Below are 25,001 nucleotides of genomic sequence, written 5' to 3'. Positions count from 1 at the left end.
ATAAGCTTAAATTATTTTAGACCAGGATCTATTATGCAAAGTAAACCCCTAATCCATGGTATAATTTATCATGTTATTTACTTCTCTTATATAATTTGTGAGCTATTACACAAAATCGAAATTTATCCGATGCACACTTATGTAATAAACTGCAAGTTTTCCTTTCACTTAAAAAGAATCAACCAATATATGCAAGCAATTGAGTGATCAAAGGTTCAAAATTAAAGGTGGAGAGATGGCCTGACCAAAGCATAGCTCAAACCATTTTAATCTCTTTATTTTCTCACGATGAAAAGCTGTGAGCCAGAGTAGTTGAGGTAAAATCTGCAAAGCCTCAATACCTAGCGCATAAATGTCCCTTTTTTAAAAAAACAGGACCAAAAATGTGAAATCTAGCAATCACCTACATACTAAGCCGAACAATAGTGAGTTCTCATGTCAAAGTTTGCCTCTACTTTACTGTACAATTGTAGCAATGGGACAAAACTCAAGAAGGCTGGCTATACACTACTTCAAAAGCAGCATCTTCTTCTCCCATTTCTTTCTTTATTCTGTTTCACAGAGTGCGACCCGTGTTATATTGCCAGCGCTCCTTCGCCCTCGTCTGAAGAGTCTGACTGCTGGGCTTTGGGTTTATTAACGACTCGAGAAAATCCATATCCAAGAGAGCTTCCAGTAGTTTGACACAGCTACAAAAAGTTCAATTGGGTGTCTTAGTCCTAAAACCTTTCTGGTTTCTAGCTCATAGAGATATCTTATTCGGAACACAATTGAATGTAGAGGGTTGCGATGAAACTATATTGTACCTCGGTTAGCTCAGCTAGGTGGCGGGACCTGAACTCATTGATCGTTGCCGTTATCTCTGACATTGGCAGTTTAGCCTGAAAACAGTAAAAGAAATTTATTATTATATATAAAGAACTTGTATAGCTGAAGATGCTTGTGTTGGGGGCTTTGGGCATTAACAATGGACCAAAATGATATGCCTCTAGCAATTTTACTTACTTCTACAAGGACAGCAGCCGCTAACTGCAAACTTGGTTCCAAGGTCTCCGGTACAACCTATGATATTAAAATTTTATGATCAACATCAATTGTGAAATTTGGGAATTACTTAACGAGTGAAAAATAATGAAATTTTCTTATTTTCTATGAGTGATTTATTATTTGAAAATGTGGTCTGAAAAGCAATAGAAACATGTAAATAATGAAAACAAAAGTATTTAAGTTATGAAGTCATTCCAGGTAACACTAAAATGTGGGAGTGAGTCTCGTTATGGAAAAGATCATTGTCAAAGAAAGATACCGCTGTTGCTCCGGCCTTTTCCAAGTTTAGGCCATGGTCAACATCATGGGCGCGCACAAATGTTTTTATATTAGGAAAATACTTGTTCAAAGCCCACACAGTTCTGTAATTTGCACCGGGAGTATCCAACGTTATTGCAGCAGCACAAGCCCTATGAGCACCTACTTTATGGAGTACCTAGAAAACAGAAACACAGAGAACTCTGGAAACTATATCTCCATGTCCAGGAAACAACATTAAGTTGTCTTATTAGCCTTACCTCTCGACTACCAGCATCACCAAAGTATACAGGAAGATCAAGTGCACGTCCAACAGCAACCCGATCACTGAAATAATAGAAGTTTGAAAAACAATTTAAAAAAACTAAATAACTGCCAACAAGAAAAGAGTTTTTTTTTCCCCCAAAAAATATGTATATATTGAACTATTGATCATCACCCATATGGCCATATCTCATAAAATAAGTTTCATTCATTATCTTGATTTTCAGTTAAATTTTGACACCCATATACCCTAGTTTCAAAAAAACAAAAGAGGAATATAGGAGAATGCTACCCTTCAACTTCTGCATACTAATAAGTATGTAAAATGAACAGATCAATGACAATAAAAGAATTCTCTCTGGTGAGATATTAAATTTAAAAATATATAGAGAGAGAAGCAAAAAAGCTACCTTCTCACATCAAGTGCAACAAATGGAATCAGTCTTTCAGAAAGAAGCTGGGCAATGATCTGTGATGATTAAAAATAATAAAATAAATAAATATGACAATGAAAAGGATTTACAACTGGCACAAAGAACTAGGAAGCCGCATTCTTGAAAAATCTGACATTTAGCTCTTTACAACTTTACAAGTTCATGAATTAAGAAAGATAGTGCAACACCTGGCCAACACGTCCAAATCCACAAATAATAATATGATCTTGCAAATCGTCAGTCTGAAAAAAAATGCAAAAATAATTTAAAACAAATTAATAGTGATCATGTATGGTATTTAGCATACTACTTCAAAATGACAAAATTGTCAGCTATAAACTAGAACAAGTTATCAGCAACAAGCAAAGGATTAGATGATTTACCTCACTTTCCACAGGTAACAAACTTCGAACATCCTGAAGCTCGAAACGAGAAGCTATTAGTTGGCCTGCAGCAGCCAACCATGGAGTGATGGCCATAGAAATTCCCACCACAAGAAATAGCAGAGATGACATTTGAGAAGACATTATACCCTGAAGGAAAATTCAAATAAGCAGAAATAACCAAAAAAAAAAGAAAGAAAGAAAGAAAGAAAGAAAGAAAGTCTAAGCGAACACCTATTAGATTCAAAATAGTCCTTCAAGATTGAATAACAGAGAAAATTAATGTAAACGGGTTTCTACTTTCTACTATAAATAACAAAAAACAATACTATGGAAACTAAAACGCAGCATGCTGCCAGATGATATTGCAATCAGCTGAAAAATGTATGGACACTGTTGAGACAAATAGCAACTGACGGAATAAACCTGATTAACAGCTTCACCAAAGGCAACAAATGCAAATTCTCCACCTGGGGCCAGTAGCAGACCAACCCTTATGGCAGATATAATTGAAATGCCAAAAAGTTGACCAACTAAAGCAACCAAAATTGTTTTTCCACCAATTAGAAGTCCTAATACCCCCATAATAACTGGAAAGTTTGAGAGAAGAAGCTTGGGATCAATAGACATTCCAACCTGGAAGTAAGATAAAAAAAAATGGCTGTGAGTTGCAGTTACAAACTTACAACAAAGCCATATTCACACTCTTAAATACATGAAGAAAATATTCAGCGGAAATCAGATGCTTTAAGTATACAAAGGTGACTGAAGTTGCAGCAGCAGGAAAAGTATCATCACAAGGCAGAACTGCAGAAAGCAACAATATCTATACCACTAAAACTTTAAAGATTGATGAAATGTAAGCTTTTGCCCTGGAATTCCTTATCAATACACATACATGGATTTAAGAGACAAACAACTAAACCACCCACCGTCATGAAAAAGAGACCCAAAAGGAGGCCGCGGTATGGAGCAATATCTGACTCAACCTGCAGTGAAAATTCAGTCTCTGCAAGAAGCAAACCAGCCAAAAATGCTCCTAGAGCCATTGAAAGACCAGCCTGTTTATCAACAACAAAAAAAAAAAGCCATTAGTGCTTCAACAAGTTGATTACTAATAAAATAAGAACCAGTGATGCCCTACCCTGGCCGTTAGAAGACTTGTACCAAGAATTACAAGAAGTGTATTAGCTGAGAATATTTCGGCATTCTGATTCTCTGCAATTTGCTTATAAATTGGCCTAAGAAGCTGGATCATAGTCAAAAACCAAAATATAAATGTTCAAATATGCGCTATACTTCACAACACAGCCCAAAAAAATCCTAAGGAAATCTAAATAAATTTGCTTAAGATGGAGAAATTTTCATATTGCTTTTAGAATAAGTTTCTCAAAGATTTAGTGACAAGGATTAAAACAACCTATCTTATGATTGAGTTCCAGAACTTGCTATCTCATATAGCTTACCAGACGTCCTCCAGCAATAATGGCAGCAATAGCAACAATTGCCTTTACAGCAGCCAATCCAAGGGCTTCAGCTATGGCCCGAAAACCAACCTGAGGACCATAAGCAGCTTGTAGAAACAATGTAATAACAAAAGTTGCAACAACCATAAGCAAGCATATAAGGTGTCAAGTTTTTCTAATATACTAATTGAACCCAATGTGGCCACAAGTCCGTAACTGTGGAAACCAGAAGAAAGTATTCATATGGATAATTGCTCCAACATAGAAGGCTGAAAGAAGCCAGTAAAAGTCTATATGAAAATATTGAGCAGATAAAACCACAAATGTCAGTGAAAAGGACTTTACCCCTCCTTTGGATGAATTAGGTGAAATAAGAGGTATGAGTATGAGCAAAACAACCACTGCTAAATCCTGAAGAGAAGAAAAAAGGGTCAATTAAAATAGGTAGAAGTAAGGTCCTATAAGACAACCCATATATGTACAAAAAGAATGTAGGAATGATGAGGTAAACATAAATCTGTAAAATGATTTGAAGTTACAACATTGGGAATGACCATGATAAGGCTTCTAGACATTTCAAAAACTTGCATCCTTCAAGCATGAGGATACCTGGAAGAGTAATACAGAAAATGTGGCCCGTCCATGCCGTGATGTGCTCTCACCACGCTCCTGCAATACCTGCATATATTCCCTTTACATTCAATCAAACAACCCAAATATGGTATTCACCACTAAATGCACAAATTTATCAAAATTCAGATAAACTAAATGAAAGCTTGTCCATTTATCTTTGTGTTTCTGTTTATCTCTTTAGTGGAAAGTGGCAGGGAGGTCTCTCTAATGATGGAGCAAAAGCAAACAAAATGCAGTGGCCAATTTCAAAGGTTTTTAGTTCATTGAACTGAAATCAGGCAATCAATAAATGCATGGAAAATTTGGTTGCTCATATTAAACTCAAGGAACAAACTTATCACATAAGAACACCATAATGTTCAACTTTACCACATAAAATTTACACTTTCTTAGACTAGATAAGAGTAAGCATATTCCAAGCTTTCAAGGGACTCATCCAAGGCTGACTCAAACTAATAGTCATCAACCATAACTTAGAGCTTTGGCATCAGCACATTGAGTTAGGGATAGGCAACATAGGGATTTGTATACCAATCACCTAGGGAAAAACCTATAAAATGTGCATTGGAACTTACCTGGAGAACAACAGCAGTGGAGGATAATGCAAGACCATTTCCAATGACAATTGCAGCAGGGCCTGGCTGTGCAGCAACAAGATGAGCAACCATGCCAACCACTGCAGCTGTCACTAATACCTACATTTGTTTTTGCACATAATATAGGACATCCAAAAGTTTAAAATATTGACTTCATTTAAAAAGGAAGTGTATACTAACAACACATTGACAAAATATTTTAATTTGCCATCACCTGAGCAGTGCCCAAACCAAAAACATATTTCTTCATGGAACTTAGCCTCTCAACAGAAAGCTGTCAAATATAGATGAAAGCAAAGGTGAAACTCCATACCCATGGGTTAAGAGATAAAGTCCTTGACTCCTTGCAAAATAGACTGCTTACTAATTTGTTTTTCATAGACATTACCTCAAGGCCAATGTTAAATAGCAAGAAGACAACACCAAATTCAGCTATTGCCTTGGTTCCATGTACATTACGAATAATAGAAAGACCGTAAGGTCCAATCAAGATGCCAGCAGTCAAGTATCCGAGAACAGGGCTACCTGAATATTAAACAACCCAGAGAAAACCATAAATAGGCAATTATAATGCCAAAAAAACATATATCCAGGTCGGGAAAACATGCAGCAAGAAGATTTTCCTCAGAAAGTACTCTTAGACAAGGACAAATGTGTACCAAGCTACATAATGCTGTAGGATATCAAGAAAGTAAAAACGGTAAGCCAATAGGGCATGAAAATATATGGCAATAGAGTTGCTAATCAGGTAAGAAGGCATAGAAGTTCAATTACCTCCAGGGAGTTTTTGGAACACAGGCACAAAAATAACACTAGCAAGCAGTAGCCACAGCATGTCAAGAAGGGAAGCTTCTTCCTCATTTATCTATGAAGACCAGAGAGCAACATTATGAAATAATAGAATGCATATGCATACACCAAGACTTATTCACAAACACAAGACATGCAAAGAAAATAAACATTCAATGATGAGATTAAGATAGCTTAAATAAAAAGAATATTCAAGGTCATGCCTCTTGATGAGGAAGCTTTTCAAGTAGTTTCTTAATTTTCTTAGGCAGTTTCCTTATTTGCCGGACTAGGGGCTTTGTGTTTGTTGAAACCTCATGAATACTAGTAGTACTGGTGTCTGGCTGTTGGAATAATCTAGAAATCCGCTCAGACCGATTGAAATAGAAGGCAAACCTGTAATTGATTTCAGCCTCATATCAAATTCCAGTAACCACAGAAAATTATAGCAACTCTCTGATGCAGAAAATTTAACTCAAGCAGGCAAAAGTTAAGTACTAGTATATTTACTGTTAGTACAAGAACAAACACAAGAAGAAGCTTGAGTTATCAGTAATTCTAACCCTGCTCCAAGTAGCAATGAGCTGACCACCAATTTAGGTAAGTGCTTCTTAGCTGACTCCATTACACCATGAAAAACAGAAGCTCGTGTGAATTCATCACCATCTGCTGAAGAGGAGAAGAAGGACGCAGAAAAGAAACGGGATGACTTTTTCAATAAAGCTTTTGGAGCATTTAATGGTGAGCTGTCCCTGGCTAATTCCTTAGGCACTTCCTGTTTTTTACTCTGAATGTTAGTTGATTTTTCTGAATCCAGTTCACCATCTTTTGAAGAGTCTGGGACGAAGCTATCATCTTGGTCACTTGCATCAGATAAGTGAGATTCATCAGATCTATGGCCACCTATATCCAACAGGGTGTCTGCTAAAGGCTCAGCAGTTACCTGGCCATCCTCAACTGATACCTCTCCATGCTTTTCACCATTGGCTGGATTTCTTTGGTTCACCTCATCCTCAAGAACTATCTCATCAGCCAATGCCTGTCCTCGTGAAAATCCATTTGTAGCCTCTGTGGGATCCATAAATGAAATTGTTAGATTCTTCTCAGCTTTCTGTATGGCGATCTCCACATCATTAACATGCTGTGTAGCTTCGAGTTCAAATGCAACAGCTTGCTCTGCTAATAGCATTATATTTGCCACATCTTCCTCAGCTTTGAGAGCATTCATTTGTGCTTGCTCTGCAACCTCATTCAACCTGTCAATTTCCTTTTGCTGCTCTTCCTTCCTGTTCTCTAACTGCCTCAGGTCAGCTTCACAATTGGCTAAATGATCTCGGCATTTTTCCACATCTTCAAGAGCAGCTAAAAGTGCTTCCTCCTCCTCTTTTGATGATGCTGGCACTTCCTCTTTGCTTTCTCCGGATGTTTCTAGGGACTCATTCCTTTTTGCAACTTCCAATGAATCCATTGCCACCTGGAGCCTTGCCTCAGCCAAAGAAACTGCCATGGTTGCTTTTTGTATGGCTTCTTTAGCCACAGCTTCTTCATTTTGTGTCTCTTGGATACTATTGAGAGCCTTGTTAACATCATTCCAGGCACTTGCTGCTTCATCCTTCAAAGCTATTGCTGCTTCTGATATCCTCTGAGCTTTCTCCTCAAACATGGTGCTATTAAGCTGTGCAACCTCCAAGTCTGTGAGTGCCTTCTGCAACAATTCCCTTAAATCCTCCAAACTAGGTTCTTCTGTTTCTTCATTAATTTCCACAGATTCATCGTTCAAACTACTAATTTCCGCAATGGCATTAGTCTCCGTTCTTGAACTCCCATCACTACCGTTCTCAATGGATTGTACGTCTCTATCATTACCATCAATATATGCTAGTGAATCATTTCCTTGACACTGAGACAAAATTTTTCCCCTGTATGTCTTAAGACAGATACAGTCTCCACATGTACTAGAATTCCACAAACAATGATTGAATAATAACCTAGAACTGTTAGCACTTGCATTCCTACTGGCACTGACTCGCTTCAAACTCTTAGTTGATGGACTTCTTAACATAAATCTCAGGTTTCCAATAGGTTCGCAATTAAAACCCACACGATTTAACCTCAGCCTTGTGTTTGGTCGTTCAAGTATTCTATAAGCCACATCTTCATTACGATGTGCTACATTTGGCTGGTAAAGACAATAAGAAAATCCCATTCTTCTACTCTAATTTAATACGTGAAATGGACAAAGTTTAACAAAACACTACAGCAACACCTGAACTCCCTGAAATCAAACATGAAGCACCTGGTGAATGAAATGCACTATTTCAAAGCAAATACTTCCAAAAGTTAGGCATTCAAAACAATGAAGAAATACATTTCCCTCCAAAACTTGAATGTGAAGGTTCCTAATATAAACACCAATTACATAAATTTTTTTAGTACATCTAATTGGGAATGGTGACAATGGGATTCAAATCCATATCTACTACTTGAAAAGTGTAGTTTACTCATTACTGTCAAGCTATACCCTAAACCCCCACCTGTTACAATAAATCCCAATTGCCAACCACCACAATCTACCATCTTAACCCATGTGCTTATGCCCAACAAGATTTAAAACACTTTTTCTGTGTGTGTATTTATCTGTATCCAAGGCATACTTAAATTGCATGATTGTAAGCATACTTCTTAACATATCTATATATAATCAGTATGTCGGCATAACAAGTTCCTACTTGCAAATGCACTCAACCAAGCTAGCAAACAAATTCGTGTCTACCGCGGTATGATCTCAATGTGAGTCACAACGAAAATAGAAACACTAGTATATCTTCTATTCAACTATATTGAGCAGAACCACTTCACACTCACCGCATACACGCACAAAAAAGTGCAAAGCAAACACACTACACATCGTCACATCTGTTTCTACAACTGCATAGGCCTATGATGAGTAAGCAAATAGTCAAATATAATCAACTCAGACGCATAATAAGCTAATCAACGCCAGTGCACAATAGACAAGCAACTGTTGACAGTGAACGAGAAATCAAAGCAGTGAACTGACCTGACCGAGGATGAACGAACCGCCGCGACGAGAGAACCGAAGGTGAGCGGAGGGAAAATCAATGGCGGAATTACAGAGGGAAATTTGATGTTTAGGTCAGAAAATGATTGGACTATTGCGGCGATTGACGTGGCTGACGGCTCCTCGCAGTGCCGAGCGCTCCGTTTTAAATTATGAAAACTTATTTCATTCAGCAAACCAGCAGAAATGATTCACTCGAGTGATCATATAGTAACGTTCTTATTTCGATCTTTTTAAAAAGCTTGTTTATGAAAAACAAAAATCAGATTTTTTTTTATTACAATAAAATTTTATTGAGACATTCATCGGAGTTGAAAAATCTCAAAAATCACAAGAGTTTATTTATTAGTATATATACTATTTTTATTTTCATGCTTTTTTTACATTACTCAAAAATTATTTTTCTAAAAATGAAAGGTTATGATGGTGATAGAATACCTTCGCTGTAATGTAAATACTTGATGGATTCATGCATTCTCATTGTAAAATGCACACAATACCTTCGCTTGAATGTAAATACTTGATGGATTCATGCATTCTCATTGTCAAATGGGCATTTTAATTTGCATTCTATGTACTCTTGTAAAATTCATCTAGTTATGTTTATGTGTCAAGATGAATTTATATTGGAATTTGTATGATTTCTCATTGTTAGGGTATTCACCAATCTGACATATTGATTGAGTGATATAGCAAATTAAATCGATGGTAAGAGTAGAGTTATAATGTCATGAGATGGAGAATGTAAAATGAGAGCGTTTGATTGAATGAAATTAAGATCATCAGAAGCTCAATTGACTCTAGATGACCAGTTAGCTCTGGTCAATTACACTATTATGCTATCTGGTACAAATAGTAATATATATGAAATACACAATTATTTGAGTATGCAAGACGAGCCATATTAGTCTTTTATGCATATTCTATTAAATTTATTGTTAAACATTTTTAGGCAAATTGAATTACGTTATAATCTCATCATACTCTCTCCCTTTTTCTATTTTATCCTCTCTTAGTGTAACTAATTAAAAAAGGTTGTGTGTATCTCATGTGATGGATAAGTTGACAATATAATTAACTTAAATGAACGATAATTAAGTTTTAAGGTGATGTATGCCAAGGATGAATGGAAGTCACTGGTTGTACATAAAATATTAAATGGACGTAAAATTATTATTATTATTATTATTAAAAGGACTGATAACTATTAAGCTAGTGGAGTGAGAGTGGGTGTACTATACGTAAGAGGTGGAGTGAAATATATACATATTTTGGATTCTTTTAGTAATGAATTAATTATTTGGATGGTTTAATTTCAGAGTTTGAACGAAACTACACTTAATTAGTCTCATTTTATGATATACAAATATTAATATAATATGAGAAAAATAAAATTATGTTATAGTTAGTTGAGACACCGTTATTATGATTAATTAAGAATTATATTACACATGTTTTATTTTGATGTATTTGATTAATTATTATTTTGTTGAGTATTATTGACTTTATTACAACGTAGTATATGTGGTATATATACACGAATACATCATTGTGTATTAGCTAGCAAAGTGCAATATGGCCCAAAATTTTGTTAAATATCTCCATTATATTACAACATCACATGACTTTGAGAACTATGAGTGGGTTTTAAGCTACCACGAGCACACCTCTCCACCTACCCCAAAGGTCAAAACCAAACACAAAATGTACCCAACAAACCTTGAGGCAGAAGACAAAATGTTACATTATTTTTTATTTAATGGAAATTAAAGTCTAATCACAATTGAAAAAAGATCATAACAAGATAAATTAAACTAAAATTTTCACAATTAATCGACTTGTACCTTGAAGGTCATCAATGACAAATCTCACGAGAGTTGATTTTGGAACATTGTGGCAACAAAACCAATTGTTTGGATTTTTAATAAATTTTGAGTTTTATTTTGACATTTATTTAACTAGTTAAGCCATATGTGGTATTCCCATATTAAAGAAATACATAGTAATACTATATTTATTTTTGTTATTGTGTCAATTTATATAAGTCAAGTATGAAATGGTTTTAAAATGGTTGGGATATACTCAGTGCTATTTTTTTATTTGTTTTTAATAAAAAGAAATTAAGGGACCATTATTGAACTTTAAGAGTTTAGGGGTTTAGTTGAGTGACAAGGGATCCATCCATCATTAACAAGAGGTCAATGGTTCGATATTTGGCATTGAGTATAGAACAACTTTAATTCTCTAGATCAACTGTCTCACCCAAAGATGTATCTACAATCCAACAATAGGATTAATCATTGTGTTCACAAAAACAAAAAAAAAAACAGGAACTTTAAGGGCCAATTGTGTCAAGTAAGGCCATTGAAAGACAAAACCAAAGAGAACTAGTAGGCATTGGATTGGGCTAAACATTTCCACTTAGAAATTTAAGCTTAATATATTAACTGCAAAAATAAAAAATAAAAGTTGATTATTGAATTACGCTATTACATAACATTATATAATGTGTTGAAAGTAACTAATAATTTATTTAAAAAAAATGAATCATGAAATTATGTATAGCCTATAAGTTATGCAATGGTTGAACCATGCATTGAAGAAATTAAAATAGAATGCATGAAATAATGCATGCTAATTACCCAATTAACCAACATAACTACATACCTCAAAGAGCAACGTTGAAGGAGTCATACATTTCTTCCTATTTTCACTCTTTTCCAAGAAAACTGTTCCCCTAAACTTTTTCCTAATACTATGATGTCCAATCACGTGTCAGGACAACTGCTAATAGGTTTTTCTCTGATGAACACATTTTGAGATCTCTATTACTTCCCAAAGCCCAGATGATTTTTATTCTTAGTCTCAACCAGAGAGGAAAAGCATCTTTGTTATTTTGAGAGTTTATATATAATTTAGGTACAAAAAAATAAATAAATAAAAAGTAAAAATGTCGTTCACTGGAACCTTGGATAAATGCAAGGCTTGTGACAAGACTGTTTACTTTGTCGATTTATTGACTGCCGATGGGACTATCTATCATAAGTCTTGCTTCAAATGCAGCCATTGCAAAGGGACTCTTGTTGTATGTTTTGTTTTGTTTGTCTTGTCTTGTTATTGTTTGCGAATCTTTAAATTATTGCGGATTGATATAACGCTTTTTAGGAGCTTTTCTATTGTAAAACGTAATGCTATATAAATTACCAAAAATGATGGAAAAGCGCTTTTATGGTGATTTTAATTTATGTGTTAATGCAGATGAGTAACTACTCCTCCATGGATGGAGTTCTGTACTGCAAGACTCATTTCGAGCAACTCTTTAAGGAGTCTGGAAATTTTAGCAAGAATTTTCAATCCTGTAAGATATTCATATATATAATTCTTTGATTTACGGGAAATCCTGTCACAATTCTAATACATTATTATTATTACGATTTTGTTTGGATTTTGGTCGTTTACTAACCGTTTGGTTTGCCATTAAGCAGCAAAGTCTTCAGAGAGGGAGAATTCAATGGTATATACATACATATATGATACCCAAGTTTGAGTTTTACATTCATTAATGTTATGAAATTAACATAATTTGAGTATATCAATGTTGTTATGCATGCATGCATGGTGCAGACAAAGGCCTCAAGCAAATACTCTGCCATGTTTTCTGGAACCCAAGACAAATGTGCTGCTTGCACCAAAACTGTCTACCCACTTGAAAAGGTTCGTTCCATTTTCAGGGGTTTTTACATACTGCACTAATATCAGTATCTCGAAATAGGCGTTCTAGGCGATCGGGCTGCATAGGCGTCCGTCTAAACCGTTTAGGCATTAGGTGTTCCTCTACTGCCTGACTAGTGTTTAGGCGGCACGGAAATGATGTAGGCGCCTACCTAGGCGCTAGGCGAGTGACCGGTTGCATAGGCGTCTGCCTAAGCCGTCTAGGTGTTACCGCTTGACTAGCCTTTAGTCTTTACTGCAACCATGTATATCAGTATCTCGAAACGAAATTAAGCTCATATCAGTATTTCGAGACGAGATTGTATTGATATTAGTATCTCGAGGTGAGACTGATCGGGTCGAGTTGGGGTGCAGGTGACTATGGAGGGGGAGTCGTACCACAGGTCATGCTTCAAGTGCGCACACGGAGGGTGTCCACTGACGCATGCAACGTATGCGGCACTGGACGGGGTGCTCTACTGCAAGCACCATTTCGCGCAGCTCTTCATGGAGAAGGGAAATTACCAGCACGTCCTCAAGGCGGCGCACAAGAAGAATGCGTCGGCGTCTGCCGACTCGGAGGGGGCGGAGGAGGAGGAGGGGAGCGCCGCCCCCGACAACGACAAAGAAGTGGCCGAGGAAGAAACGCCAGAGTCCTAGACGACGCGCCGCCGCCAACGCGTGTACGCATTCGGCCGCTTTTTTCAGAATTATTATTCATTATCGTTTCCTCGTACCGATCCATTATTATCCCTCCTCGCCGCCCAACTTGTTACGTTTATTCATCTATTCTGTTTTCCAGAGTTGAGACGACGTATACTTGTCATTTTTGCCGTTTGATTTGTTTTGTTTTTTTATTTTTTGTTTTTTTTTTTTCTTGCATTGTCGTCATAAATCTTCATTCCTGTCATGAAATCCACCATATATATATTGTCTGTTTTGTACTTTTGTAAACGTTGATGTTGATAAATTGTATCTCATCTGTATACTTGATTTATATAAACACTTGCCAATAATCCAAAGTATTTGGAATAGTAATGCATTTTTTCTTTTGATTTATGATATATTTTGCAATGGTTACTCAAAAGTGCACTTTAGATCTAGCCTTATAATTCTAGGTGACAAAAAGTCACCAGGAAACAATCAGTGTAAATTGTGATAACAGAACCAAAGTTATTGCTCATAAGACGTGTGATTGTGATTAATGGCCGTCAATCACTCAACTATAATAGATTAGATCGTTTTAGGTTAACCAAATATGATAATTGTCCAACCCAACGGGATAGTTTAAGTGGCAAGTGAGGGTTCAATTCCCACAAGTGACGATTGCGAATGTGGGTGGACCCCGGACCGTTAAACGGACAGATAGAAAGACCCTGTAATTTTACAAAAAAAAATAAAAATATGATAATTGTCCTCTAATAATAATTATATGGCACTAGTCGTCACTTTCGAAATGCCTTACCGTCTCCTTTGGCAGTTGGAACATGCGACATCCTCAATGGCAAGGCAAACAACAAGATCCAAATAAATATTAATATACTGGTAACAAATACTTTATAGTAGAATTATATTACATAATATAATTCTCTTCAAAAAAAAAAAATATTACATAGTATAATTTGAAATACGTTAATAAATTGATGTACTTAAATTGTTAGGTGCTAGTAAATTTGAGGTGGACGGGTGACTGTACTACACTACTACATCTAAGGCCGATAGTATTGTATAAAAAATCGAAGACAAATTATTCTATAGACTCGGATCCACATTGCAAGATGAACATGAATCTAAATGTTCACAATATACTTCAAATAGTGCATTCAATTAATATTAATATATATGTCCTGAGTAATGATATCATGCATTAACTTTATGGGAAGATCAGAAGATGGAAGAAAGCAAGAAGAATATGCTAATTAATAAAGTGCATGTGATTGTGCTCTTAGATTATGCAGTTAGTTTGTGACTTTGTGGTTATCTATCAGTCTATCACTTTGTAAACGACAAAACATGAGCTACTTTGGAGCTTTTAATGTAAAGCTAGAACGAAGAAGCTGGCAAGTCAAAAGCATTGGCCAAGATATTCGATAAACCTTGGGCACATTAAATAATTATTAACTACTCCTAAAAAGACAAAAACCAAAGATCACATCAACATTCCTTTCATTATTTATGGCCTGCAGGTCCATTTTCCGATGTTACATTGTCTCGATCTCTTGTTAACTATGTTTATCATATATGCATGCTTATTAAAAATCATTAACAATAATATAATATTCCAAGACCAAATGTTATAATATTTGGTCTGATTTGGCATGACTTTGTATATGAAATAGTTTCAACTTTCAAGCCACCCTTATGTAAGTTATGTATGTGTAATTTATCTAGGTTAGTCGAGCTAATAGTCTAAAAAAATGTAGGTTAGGTCAGCATGAAGTGTTTAACATGGGTAATGGGTTGGCCAATATAGTTCGCTACATGTTATGGGTTGAATCCGTCTAATACTCAATTAACATCACTAATCTCATCATAGTTAAAAAAACCTTATCTTTTTTTGTTAGATCACAAGATGTTTTGAGTAGACCATAAGAGACACATTTAAACCCGTGTCATATTCAAACTGATCTTGTTTCACACTGAGCCGGACCAATTTATAAGGGACAAAGTGCTACCCATATTAATTTTTTCATAGAAAAAAATGTTTGAACTTCCTACATTACTTTAAATGATGAGATCAAGTACACGCCCAAACAAATTATCTTCTTAAAAAAAAATATTTAAGAACAAAATTGTCTTTTTTTTAAATACCTAATTTTCAACCATTTATACACATGTATAAACTATCCCCTTTCTCTCGCGTGTATGTATATAAAGTAGTATACTACTTTTTCATGTCCATCAACTAACTACTACATATAAGAAGAAGAACCTGCACGAAGTTCATCCTCTCTCTCTCTCTCTCTCTTTCTAGCTCTCTCCATATACGTGTATATATGTGTGTGTAAAGCTTGGACTTGAATGATGGATATGAACGGCGGAGGAGGGGAAGATGAGACGACGGGGATGAGATCGAGGAGCTTCAGGAACGAAGACTACAACACCAGGAGAGTTTTTCTGCGTAGCTATCCGCTTCAGTGGGGAGACGACGGAGGAGAGAAAGAAGCTGCCGCCGGTGGCGGCGAGAAGAAAGGGAAAGAAGAGACGACGGCGACAGGGAGAGAGAGTGCGGCAGAGACGAGCGAGGGGATGAAGAGCTGCATGAAGAAGATAGTTGTGGCTGCTTTTCAATGGAGGGGAGAAAGGGGTTTGGTGTTGAGAAAGTTCAAGAATAAGTTCACTCTTTACTTCGTTACTTGTATTCCTGTTAGCTTCAAAGCCCCTACTCGTGCCTTCATATCTGCTACTTAGTTTTTTTTTTTTGGTTGGAATCTTACCACGTGACTGTTCCAAACACTTTTACCATGAAAGTCGATGTAATTTACTCTTTTTTTTTTTTGAGTGATTTACGAGCTATTACACATCAACCTAATTTATTTAGTACGTGTATATCTCACATAGTATCAGTGTATCACTCTAAATGATTGTTTGGAGTGGGTAAATAACAAGTTATATATATGAAATTTAGCTCATTTGTCACTAAAATTTGTATACACAATTTTATTGTGGATCAAAATAGATTGATTTGTTATTGCACTGGGTGACCTCTCTAGTGTAGTTTGTAATATATTACACAAGAGTTGAGCTTACCACTGTATGTCATCGCGCAGTGATTAAGGGTTTCTCTTATAAAAATAATATAATTTTGACTATATTTAACATATAGAGTTTATTTGAGAACTTATAATTTATTTTAAGGTATAAATAAATTTTAAATTTTATTTGATAAAATATTAAGAACTTTTTTTTTTCTTGAGTACTAATGATTAAAAATAAAATAAAATTAAGAATTTAAAATAATAATTTATTTTAAAACGTTACTCTTTTATGTAGTGTAGATTTTAGTTTGGGCTGTATTCGTCCGGGTTGAAAAGATCTCTGCTAATAAAACCCAAGATGCATCTTCTGTATTGGACGAGTATAATCTTACTGCCTACGTGTTCACAAGGTGGGTGGGCCCAAGGCCCAAAATAAACTTGCGTGTAAGTTTAAAATGAGTCCCTGCTCCTTGTGTGACAAATTCGATCGAGAAAATAGTAATAAGAATCAAATTAACTTTTTAGTATAAGAGTTATGTTATACTTATTCAGTCACCCATTCCATATGTTTTTTATTTTGAGTGAATAGAGAAATTAGCAATCACTATTCGAATGCTTACATTGAGTAAACTCCTTATTGCCTGCATGAGCAGCTCAACTAGTCACAGCGATGAAGTTTGGGAAAAGAGACCAGTGATCGAGTCTCACCAACGATAGTTCGAGTAAAGGACCATAAGAAGGTCAACTAACTTAAGTAGGATCATATCAACATTTGAAACCAGAGCGTAAGTAGTCGTGCACTCTCGTCCGTTAAGAGGTCCAGTGCGAACGTCCCGACAAAAGAAAAAGAGAAGAAAATCAACATTTGACTGAAAATGCATTGAATGCACTGCGAGAGAGGCAGCAGATTTGCCTGGACCATCATTTCTGCTCTTACCCATTACCAGTACACCTGCCTATTGGGCCTACCACGACTACAAAGCCCATTGGGACCATCTAATAAAAGAAGCCCATTAAATGTTCCCCTGCAATGTCTGAACTTGAATTTACAAAGATCACAGGAAAGACATTTCCCCCCCTTCTCTCTCTCCGATTTCTCGCCGGCTGTCATCTGAATCTCTGATCGTCATCATTCATGTCTATCTCCTCGCCGGAGGCGCCTCCGCCGCACATATACATACACACGTCCAAAATGTATGTGGATATATCACATATATATGTATGTGTATATGTATACTCCACCGGCTAGGTTTTTGTCTGCGTGCATTTATTGATGTCTGAGGTTGGAAGATTTTCATTGCTCTCTCATTAACTGCTCTCTCGCTTTATCTACTGTACCTTTACCTGTGTGTGTGTTTGTGCAATTTTTTTTTTTATTTGTGTTTGTTCATTGCAGGTATACAATCAATGTGTATTTGATGTTTCGTGAGCATTAAATTGAAATCCTCACGCACAAACAGTGATTCGCTCCTAGAGATGGTAGAAGTACGAGGCGGCCGGGATTGCTCGGTCGCTGTCGCCATTTAGACACGGAAAATATAAAAAAATCAATGCAAACATCTGGATGATCTTAATTGCGTTGAAGAATTAAATGCTGCGTTGCATTATAATGGCTTGCAATTCCTATGAACTATGCATTTAACGCGGAAAGCTTTTTTCTGCTAATACTACTCCTGCTCTGCAGCGTCTGCTGCTATCTTTAATGGGATATTCTTGTGTATATTGAACATAAATGTTTAAGGATTAACATTTGAACATGTACAGTTATACATGTGTTGTGTGATATCTTAAAAGCAAGGGTCCTATAATGGCCTGGATCTTTATCTTGGGAATTGTACACATTAGATTGATCAATGCTAAATTTCAACTTTGAATTGAGCTGATCCTTTCCCAGTGTGTGTTTGTAAGGCCAGGCACATGGGAAAAAGAACATAAGATAAGTTGGCATATGAAGGCATGAAGCTATTAGGTAGGTTGCTTTTACTGCAGTGAATGGTGGGCAGGATCACAATAATAACAAGATGAGGATGCTGTAAGGTGAATGTGTGAGAATACAAGGGTCATATTAAAGATGAATGCATTTGAAGAAAGGTGCAAGTGGCACCAATCTGAAAGATATAAACTCAGAGCTAAGAGATTAAGATGCTTGGACATGCTTAGTCTAGGTATATAGATGCCCTGGTTATAAGGAGTGATAGCATGGCATTCATAGGGTTTAGGCAAGAGGAGGTAGACCAAAACATAATTGGATGGAGATAGATGTTAATTTTAAGGAAGTCATGCTGATTTCCAGGGTAAAGACTGCATTAGCATTAAACAGAGCTGAGAGGAGAAATAGAATATATACAAATTACCATAACTAGATTGGGATTAAGGCTAGTCGGGTACAAATATCAAAGTGCAAGAGAAGTATTTCATGTATTTTATACATTCACTTATTCTGAGACATGTGTATTGACCCATCATATCGTGGCAATAAATGCTTATCCTGCATATGAATTGCCGGTCATATTTCTGTTGCTATGTTATCTACTAGAAAGTAGGAGTGGTACTATTTCCATATGACATGTCAATTAAACTGTTTTCCCTGTCTCTCTTGCTCTCTCTCTCACTGTTCCTTCAAAGACTACTTTTAAAGCTTAGAGCTTGGTCCTCACTTGATCACTAATTCACTATAGAAAAGTAAATTTAAAGATCTAGAGAGAGAAAGAGAAAGAGGGGGAAGGGAGACTAGAAATGGGGAGAGCACCCTGCTGTGACAAGAAGGGGCTAAAGAAAGGGCCATGGACTCCTGAAGAAGATGAAAAGCTTACTGAATACATCAAGAAAAATGGGCATGGTAGCTGGCGCTCCCTTCCCAAGTTTGCAGGTTTGCACTTCACTCTTTCTCTACCCATTCTTCCTCTTTCTTGGCATTCTCTAGTAAAAAAATCTTTTTTTTTTTTTCAAGCATTTTTTTTAATAATATAATTTACAGTTGGAAGGAAGAAATAAGGAGTGGATGACTCAATTTCCAAATTGTCTGTCACTAAGAAAAGTCTGAAATACTGTGGCATATGCCATATAGAAAGCTTTCCATCGCAAAGATGTAGAACCTTTTTGTTTGGGGTGTAGTTTTTTCATAGGTGGTGAAACTCATGTTGCAGTTATTAGAAGCTTATTCATGTGTCAAGATCTAATATTTCATGTTTCAGGATCTAAACTAACCATTTGTTTGCACTCTGGATTGAAAATCAAGGTAACTAGTGTTATTGAACACTGAACATATTGAATCCTTTGGTTAGTAATTTAATTAACATATTACCTAAGGATCCAGGTAAATAGTGTTGCTGAACACTGGACATCTAGAATCCTATGTTCGGTCACTTTTGTGTTTAACTAGTAATCCTTTAATTAATTTATTACTTAGATTTATTCTTTTTACCAATATTGGCGCAATTAAATGATTAAATCTAGATGGTTTACTGGTATGTAAGAATGTCTCTGACTTGTTTGTCTCTCTCATTCCTGGGATGTCTTTAAGAGGGCTGATCTAATTTTTTACAGAGACAAAATGAGCTTAACCCCATCAATGAAGCCTTTGAAAGGCATTTCCTAAAGAGATTGGGTTGGGAGGTAAATTTAAGGCCTTGACTAAACTCCTTTCTCATCCCCAGCGGTATTCATTCCATTTCTATCTACTATTATATTAATAGATGGAGTAAACCCTTTTTCTTTGTCCAAGCCTATCATGTGCAGCTTCTATTCACCTATTCTCTGTGGGTTCCTTATTGTAAGGGACGTTGGCTGGCTTCATTCATAGCATCCCTGCATGTTTTACTATTGCTATTGATTAAATTGTGCAACCCATTCCCCACTTCACCAGTTGCCGTGGAAAGTTCCCAATTACCTCAATAGTCTTTTCCAACAGAGGCATAGTTATGATATGCCCAACAAATGCCCATTTTCCCTATTAAATTAGATCTGGTAATTGTTGTTTCAATATAGTCTGTATTTGATTGCAAGAAGAGATATGGGGGACCGTTATTTCAATGCAGGGCATGTCTTTTTACATGATATAAACTCTTAATAACAGATGGGTTGGAAGATGCTAAAAAATCTTGGGCCTCTCACATAGAAATAACATCTTTTCAGAATGCATCTAACAGTTGTTTGGAGTTACAATTTGATGTTGATGTCTTCTTAAACTAAGTTCTTAATTCTTAACATTACAGCACGCCAAATTCGAGTAAATTCACTTTGTACAAATAAGAAACAAAATGGGTTCTAACTTCTTATGTTCATTTCAAAAAAAAAAAAAACTTCTAATGTTCAGTTTCTCAAGAGGAGAAATTGGCTTATGCAATTGTGTGGGAGGAGCTGGCAGTTGATATGTCAAGTATGGGTATCTTTCTTGTTACTGTTAATTCCAGTGACAAAACATTTGCCAAAATGCAAGTGGGTTTGTGATTATTGGGTTAAGGTATAACGGGCAGTACCCTCAGTGAGTTGGTTCTATGTGATTATGTCTTTGTATTGTATGGTGGTTTACTTCTATTGTAGTTTTAACCTTTGTTCTGATCTTTATATTAGTGGTATGTTCTAAGATATAAGATGGTGGAGGTAATTCTTCTTTTCACAAGAAACAACTTTTCCACATATTTTCTACTTGCAGGTCTTCTTCGCTGTGGGAAAAGCTGCCGTCTCCGATGGACAAACTATCTCAGGCCTGACATAAAAAGAGGTCCATTTAGCCCTGAGGAAGAGGAGCTTGTTGTACAGTTACATGGCCTTCTGGGAAACAGGTCTTGCTTGTTTGCTTTAAAATTACCATGGATTTTCTCATAACAGCATTCAGTGACACAAACCTCTTGTTCTCAGGTGGGCTGCAATTGCCTCCCAGTTACCTGGAAGGACTGACAACGAGATCAAGAACTTATGGAATACCCACCTGAAGAAGCGCATGATTTCCATGCGCATTGATCCTCAGACTCACAAGCCCTCCTCTGATGCTAATGGACTGATGTGGACAATGCCCACGACCCCCTCTGCCCGCCACATGGCACAATGGGAAAGTGCTAGGCTCGAAGCTGAGGCTCGTCTTTCAAGGGAATCGCTACATTTGGTTCCATCACCAACAACAGTGGGATCTGAAACCGACTTCTTCCTGCGCATGTGGAATTCTGAGATAGGAGAATCATTCCGGAAGCTCAAGAAAGGGGAGAAAGCCGATTGTCAAAGTCCAACCTCCGAAACATCTTCATCTATGAAATGCGGGTCAGCTTCAGGAACAACAGAAGTGGATCCTACCCTGACTGTTCACTCAGCTGCTGACTGCAACCCGAATAAAGATCCAGAACAGAAGAGCTGCAAATCTTATATTGAATACCCCCTTTCAGAAATGTCTTGCACCGACGAGTTGGATGATTCATCCGAATCAGCTTTACAGCTTCTCTTGGATTTCCCTACCCACAATGACATGAGCTTCTTAGAACACACTGATGCCTACACCATACACCCCACACCCTTCTCACCAAAAATTCTCTGAACTTCTCGTCTGCAGAAAACAGTTTCCTCCCTGTAATGAAAGAGACGACCTAAACTCCAGCTGGTTGTGTTTTAGCAGATCCAGCTTGCACCAACTTTCTTGTGCATCTATTCTATTAGTATTGGTAGAGCAAGATGGCGTTTGTCTAAATTCACCTAAACTTGTATTCCATTCATTTCTTATGTTGTCCTGATTATACACTTCTAGTTTGTTTCCATATTGACCGCATTTCTGTTTCTTATTAACTTATATATAATTTATAAATGTGTGTGTATATAGTAAGCTTCCATTATCCGTCTACTTACTAACTCACCCAATCTGATTATAGAACTTTAGTCTTTTATTTTTTTGTCAGGTCACGAGGTGTCCTGAGTAGACCTTAACTATAAGAGACACTTTAAAGACTAATCTCCGTTTGCACCAGGCCAGCCCAATTAAGGAGTAAAGTGCTGGCCAGATGGTTCTGATCTCACTGATCTCAAACTGCAATAGTCGTTGGTTTACTAACTGTCCCAATTTATTTATTGTAAGATTTTAGTTTCAATTTAACGTTACCATTTTAAGCACCAAATTGAACTATAATATTTATTAGCACAGGAGCAAACAGGAGTGTCTGTCTATACAAAGAACAGAACATGGGGAACACATCACAAGCCAAGAACACAAAGAACAAAGAGTGGACAACATACGACACACGAAGAACAAGAAAGCGAAGAAACACAACAATTCAATTTACAGCCAGCCAAGAACACAAAGAACAAAGAGTGGACAACATACGACACACGAAGAACAAGTGAAGAAACACAACAATTCAATTTACAGCCATTGTTCAGACTTCAGATAGCTTTCATCACCCGAAGCATCCAAACGCCTTCTTGGGGACTTGTCCAGTTGCGCGGTACTTTGCAGCCATCTCCTCAGTCTTGAGAATTTCTTCATTTTTTTGGGAAACAATCACACTTCTCTTCTCTTCTGCTTCCTTATGAACCAAAGCTGTTTTGTTGCTCATCTTCTCTGCATATTCCGCTTTCTTCTTCTCTAGTTGTTCCTGCAAATAGTTTGCATTTGCTCCATCACTTGCCATTATATTCAAACTCCTGACAGGTTAGATAAGTTCAGAAGTCACTAATTACCTCAATCTTCTTCAGTTTTGCTTCTATATTTGCTTTTTTGGTGTTCTCCCAAGACAGTACATCAGCAAGCTTCTTCTGTGCCCTGCCAAATCACTTCAATTAGCTTATTCAAAGAGGCGACGATTATAGCAAAACTAGCACTCTTACATGAAGAGAAGCATAGTATAAGATCTAGCAAATTCATGTTAGATGCCAAAATGAAGAAGATAGACAATGGCCTAGCTAGCTACCTGTTCTCTACTTTGCTCTTTTCACCCTCTTCCCATGCCTTTATAAAGGATATTCTTTTCTCATCCTCAATCTTTGCAAGAGCAATATCTGGAGATACAGCATATGGACAAATCAGCAGTTAACTTCATATGTATATATATAGTTCCAACCACAACAATACAACTGCCTAGTCATAGTTGCAACTTGCAAGAGGTAGTGCTGACAATGGAACCCATATTGGCTCCACTTTTCACTCAGGGAACCCATCCAAATTTGTCAAACTGTGGACCTGGTAACAACAAGGTTACAAGATCGACTCCCAGCAAGATGAATCTATTGGTTTTCCTGGTTTGAGTCAGTCAGTTATGAACAAACTAGACGAACTGGTTTACTATCTTGTTTTCCATTGCCAGCTAAAATCACTAAGCGAGATTTATCTAGTGCCCCTCTTCAATGCTAATTGGTATAAAACCTAATATGCATGTCTGGTTGTATCGGGTATTGCGGGGACAAGTTGTCCCAGCTGCAACTTTTTGTGGTTGTAGTGGTGCCAGTGCCCATTAGTATTGTGTTCTTTATTCCAACACCACATTAACAGAAAGTGAATGCTTCTTTCTAATCATGAAAATTCATCAATATTTAGGTTACCTCTGTCAAGGGATCCCTTAGAACCAGCTGTCTTCAATGGAGGATCAGGATTCTCTGACAACACAAGGAAACAACAAAATGTTAAGATTAATTAATTAAGCTGCAAGATCTAATAATTACTCTAATACTATGAAGGATGACAGATGCATATGAATATAAACAGAAAACAGAGATATCTTAATCTGATGATCAAAGATGAAGCCAAAACTTCAAACTCTTAAATTTATCCAAGAAATTAAGCAAGAAAGAATCCTTAAACCATGAACAAAACGCCCAAATATTGTATTTTGCTAACACAGAGAGAGAGAGAGAGAGAGAGATTTACTGTGAGGGACAACAGCCTTCTCTGGGGAAACATCTTTGGGGGGGCCCATGATTTGAGGGGCGGCGGCGGAAGCGAGAGGTGGTTCTTCTGGAGCAAGAACGGCGGCGACGGGCGGAGGAGCAGCCTCTTTCTCCGCCACAACTGGCGCAGCTGCTGCCATTTTTATACACAAGAAAGAAGGGAATAAACACGACAAAGAAGCTAGCTAGCTAGCTTTGGATTAAAGCTACAAAGAATGATTCTTAGCTTTCTTCGATGAATTTATTCAGGACGAATAATCATGCATTAATACAAGCATGCGTTGTATATATCATTCAGATATATTTATTTTTGATATGAATCTTCCATATATTTCCCCTATCAGTTTATCTGCTTTTAAAGCTTCATTCATGCGCTTGTCGGACAAGTTGATGAAAGGTGGACACGTGGTGGATTGGCAAACGCCTATCAAATTGCAACGTTGTATGCGGCAGTTGTACTGTACTGTGACGACGAATCCTATGATCATCCCATCCTCTCCTACTACGCTTCCGCAACGCGTGGTTTCCCCCTACTGCTTGCCGACAGATTCATAGATACTCACTTCCCTCACTATACTTATCTCATTTTACATTTAAAATTTCTGGTATATATTAAGGAAAAATACTACTTGAATTCTCCAGACTACTCATATATATGTTTGGCAAATCAAACTGAAAGGGCAGCTGAAAGTTGAAAAACTATAAACTAGAAGTTGAAAACTTAAGAACCTTTTATAAGCTAGCTGATTATGTTTAAAAATGTATGTTTAGTAAAGT

General features: G+C 36.7%; 4 protein-coding genes across 7 annotated transcripts; 2 read left to right on the top strand and 2 right to left on the bottom strand.

The window, feature by feature from the left end:
* Positions 1-228: 228 nt before the first annotated feature.
* LOC116016573 (K(+) efflux antiporter 2, chloroplastic) lies at positions 229-9,142 on the bottom strand. Its single transcript, XM_031256904.1, has 21 exons — positions 8,932-9,142; positions 6,434-8,145; positions 6,095-6,266; positions 5,856-5,946; positions 5,470-5,606; positions 5,296-5,355; positions 5,061-5,180; positions 4,462-4,530; positions 4,198-4,263; positions 3,853-3,942; positions 3,531-3,635; positions 3,319-3,447; positions 2,813-3,022; positions 2,387-2,536; positions 2,192-2,245; positions 1,980-2,038; positions 1,566-1,632; positions 1,307-1,483; positions 1,006-1,062; positions 807-881; positions 229-689 (listed from the first exon to the last, which is right to left on the bottom strand). Exons 2-21 carry the CDS (start codon positions 8,074-8,076, stop codon positions 576-578), a joined length of 3,645 nt encoding a protein of 1,214 aa, XP_031112764.1. The 5' UTR covers positions 8,077-8,145; positions 8,932-9,142; the 3' UTR covers positions 229-575.
* Positions 9,143-11,834: 2,692 nt separating this feature from the next.
* LOC116017513 (LIM domain-containing protein PLIM2c-like) lies at positions 11,835-13,612 on the top strand. Its single transcript, XM_031258122.1, has 5 exons — positions 11,835-12,037; positions 12,211-12,310; positions 12,438-12,466; positions 12,577-12,666; positions 13,039-13,612. Exons 1-5 carry the CDS (start codon positions 11,903-11,905, stop codon positions 13,321-13,323), a joined length of 639 nt encoding a protein of 212 aa, XP_031113982.1. The 5' UTR covers positions 11,835-11,902; the 3' UTR covers positions 13,324-13,612.
* Positions 13,613-17,425: 3,813 nt separating this feature from the next.
* Positions 17,426-22,129, top strand: LOC116015067 (transcription factor MYB17-like). 2 transcript variants are annotated; one of them, XM_031255069.1, is made up of 4 exons: positions 17,426-17,555; positions 17,758-19,230; positions 21,016-21,145; positions 21,222-22,129. In XM_031255069.1, exons 2-4 carry the CDS (start codon positions 19,098-19,100, stop codon positions 21,886-21,888), a joined length of 930 nt encoding a protein of 309 aa, XP_031110929.1. In that variant the 5' UTR covers positions 17,426-17,555; positions 17,758-19,097; the 3' UTR covers positions 21,889-22,129. The 2 variants fall into 2 exon arrangements, with proteins under 2 accessions (XP_031110929.1, XP_031110928.1); XM_031255068.1 differs by having other exon boundaries at positions 17,426-17,643.
* A 316-nt stretch (positions 22,130-22,445) lies between these two features.
* On the bottom strand, positions 22,446-24,720 carry LOC116015068 (remorin-like). Of its 3 annotated transcripts, none has more exons than XR_004097537.1 (6): positions 24,205-24,718; positions 23,880-23,933; positions 23,252-23,339; positions 23,022-23,103; positions 22,683-22,936; positions 22,446-22,598 (listed from the first exon to the last, which is right to left on the bottom strand). XR_004097537.1 is itself a non-coding variant. In XM_031255071.1 (6 exons), the coding sequence occupies exons 1-5, from the start codon at positions 24,362-24,364 to the stop codon at positions 22,739-22,741; spliced, it is 582 nt and encodes a 193-aa protein (XP_031110931.1). In that variant the 5' UTR covers positions 24,365-24,720; the 3' UTR covers positions 22,446-22,620; positions 22,705-22,738. The 3 variants fall into 3 exon arrangements, 2 of the variants coding, with proteins under 2 accessions (XP_031110931.1, XP_031110930.1); XM_031255071.1 differs by having other exon boundaries at positions 22,446-22,620; positions 22,705-22,936; positions 24,205-24,720; XM_031255070.1 differs by having other exon boundaries at positions 22,446-22,936; positions 24,205-24,716.
* Positions 24,721-25,001: the final 281 nt, after the last annotated feature.

This window comes from Ipomoea triloba, chromosome 4 (genome assembly GCF_003576645.1).
Source record: "Ipomoea triloba cultivar NCNSP0323 chromosome 4, ASM357664v1".
NCBI lineage: Eukaryota > Viridiplantae > Streptophyta > Magnoliopsida > Solanales > Convolvulaceae > Ipomoea > Ipomoea triloba.
This window is presented reverse-complemented; position numbering and strand designations above follow the sequence as displayed.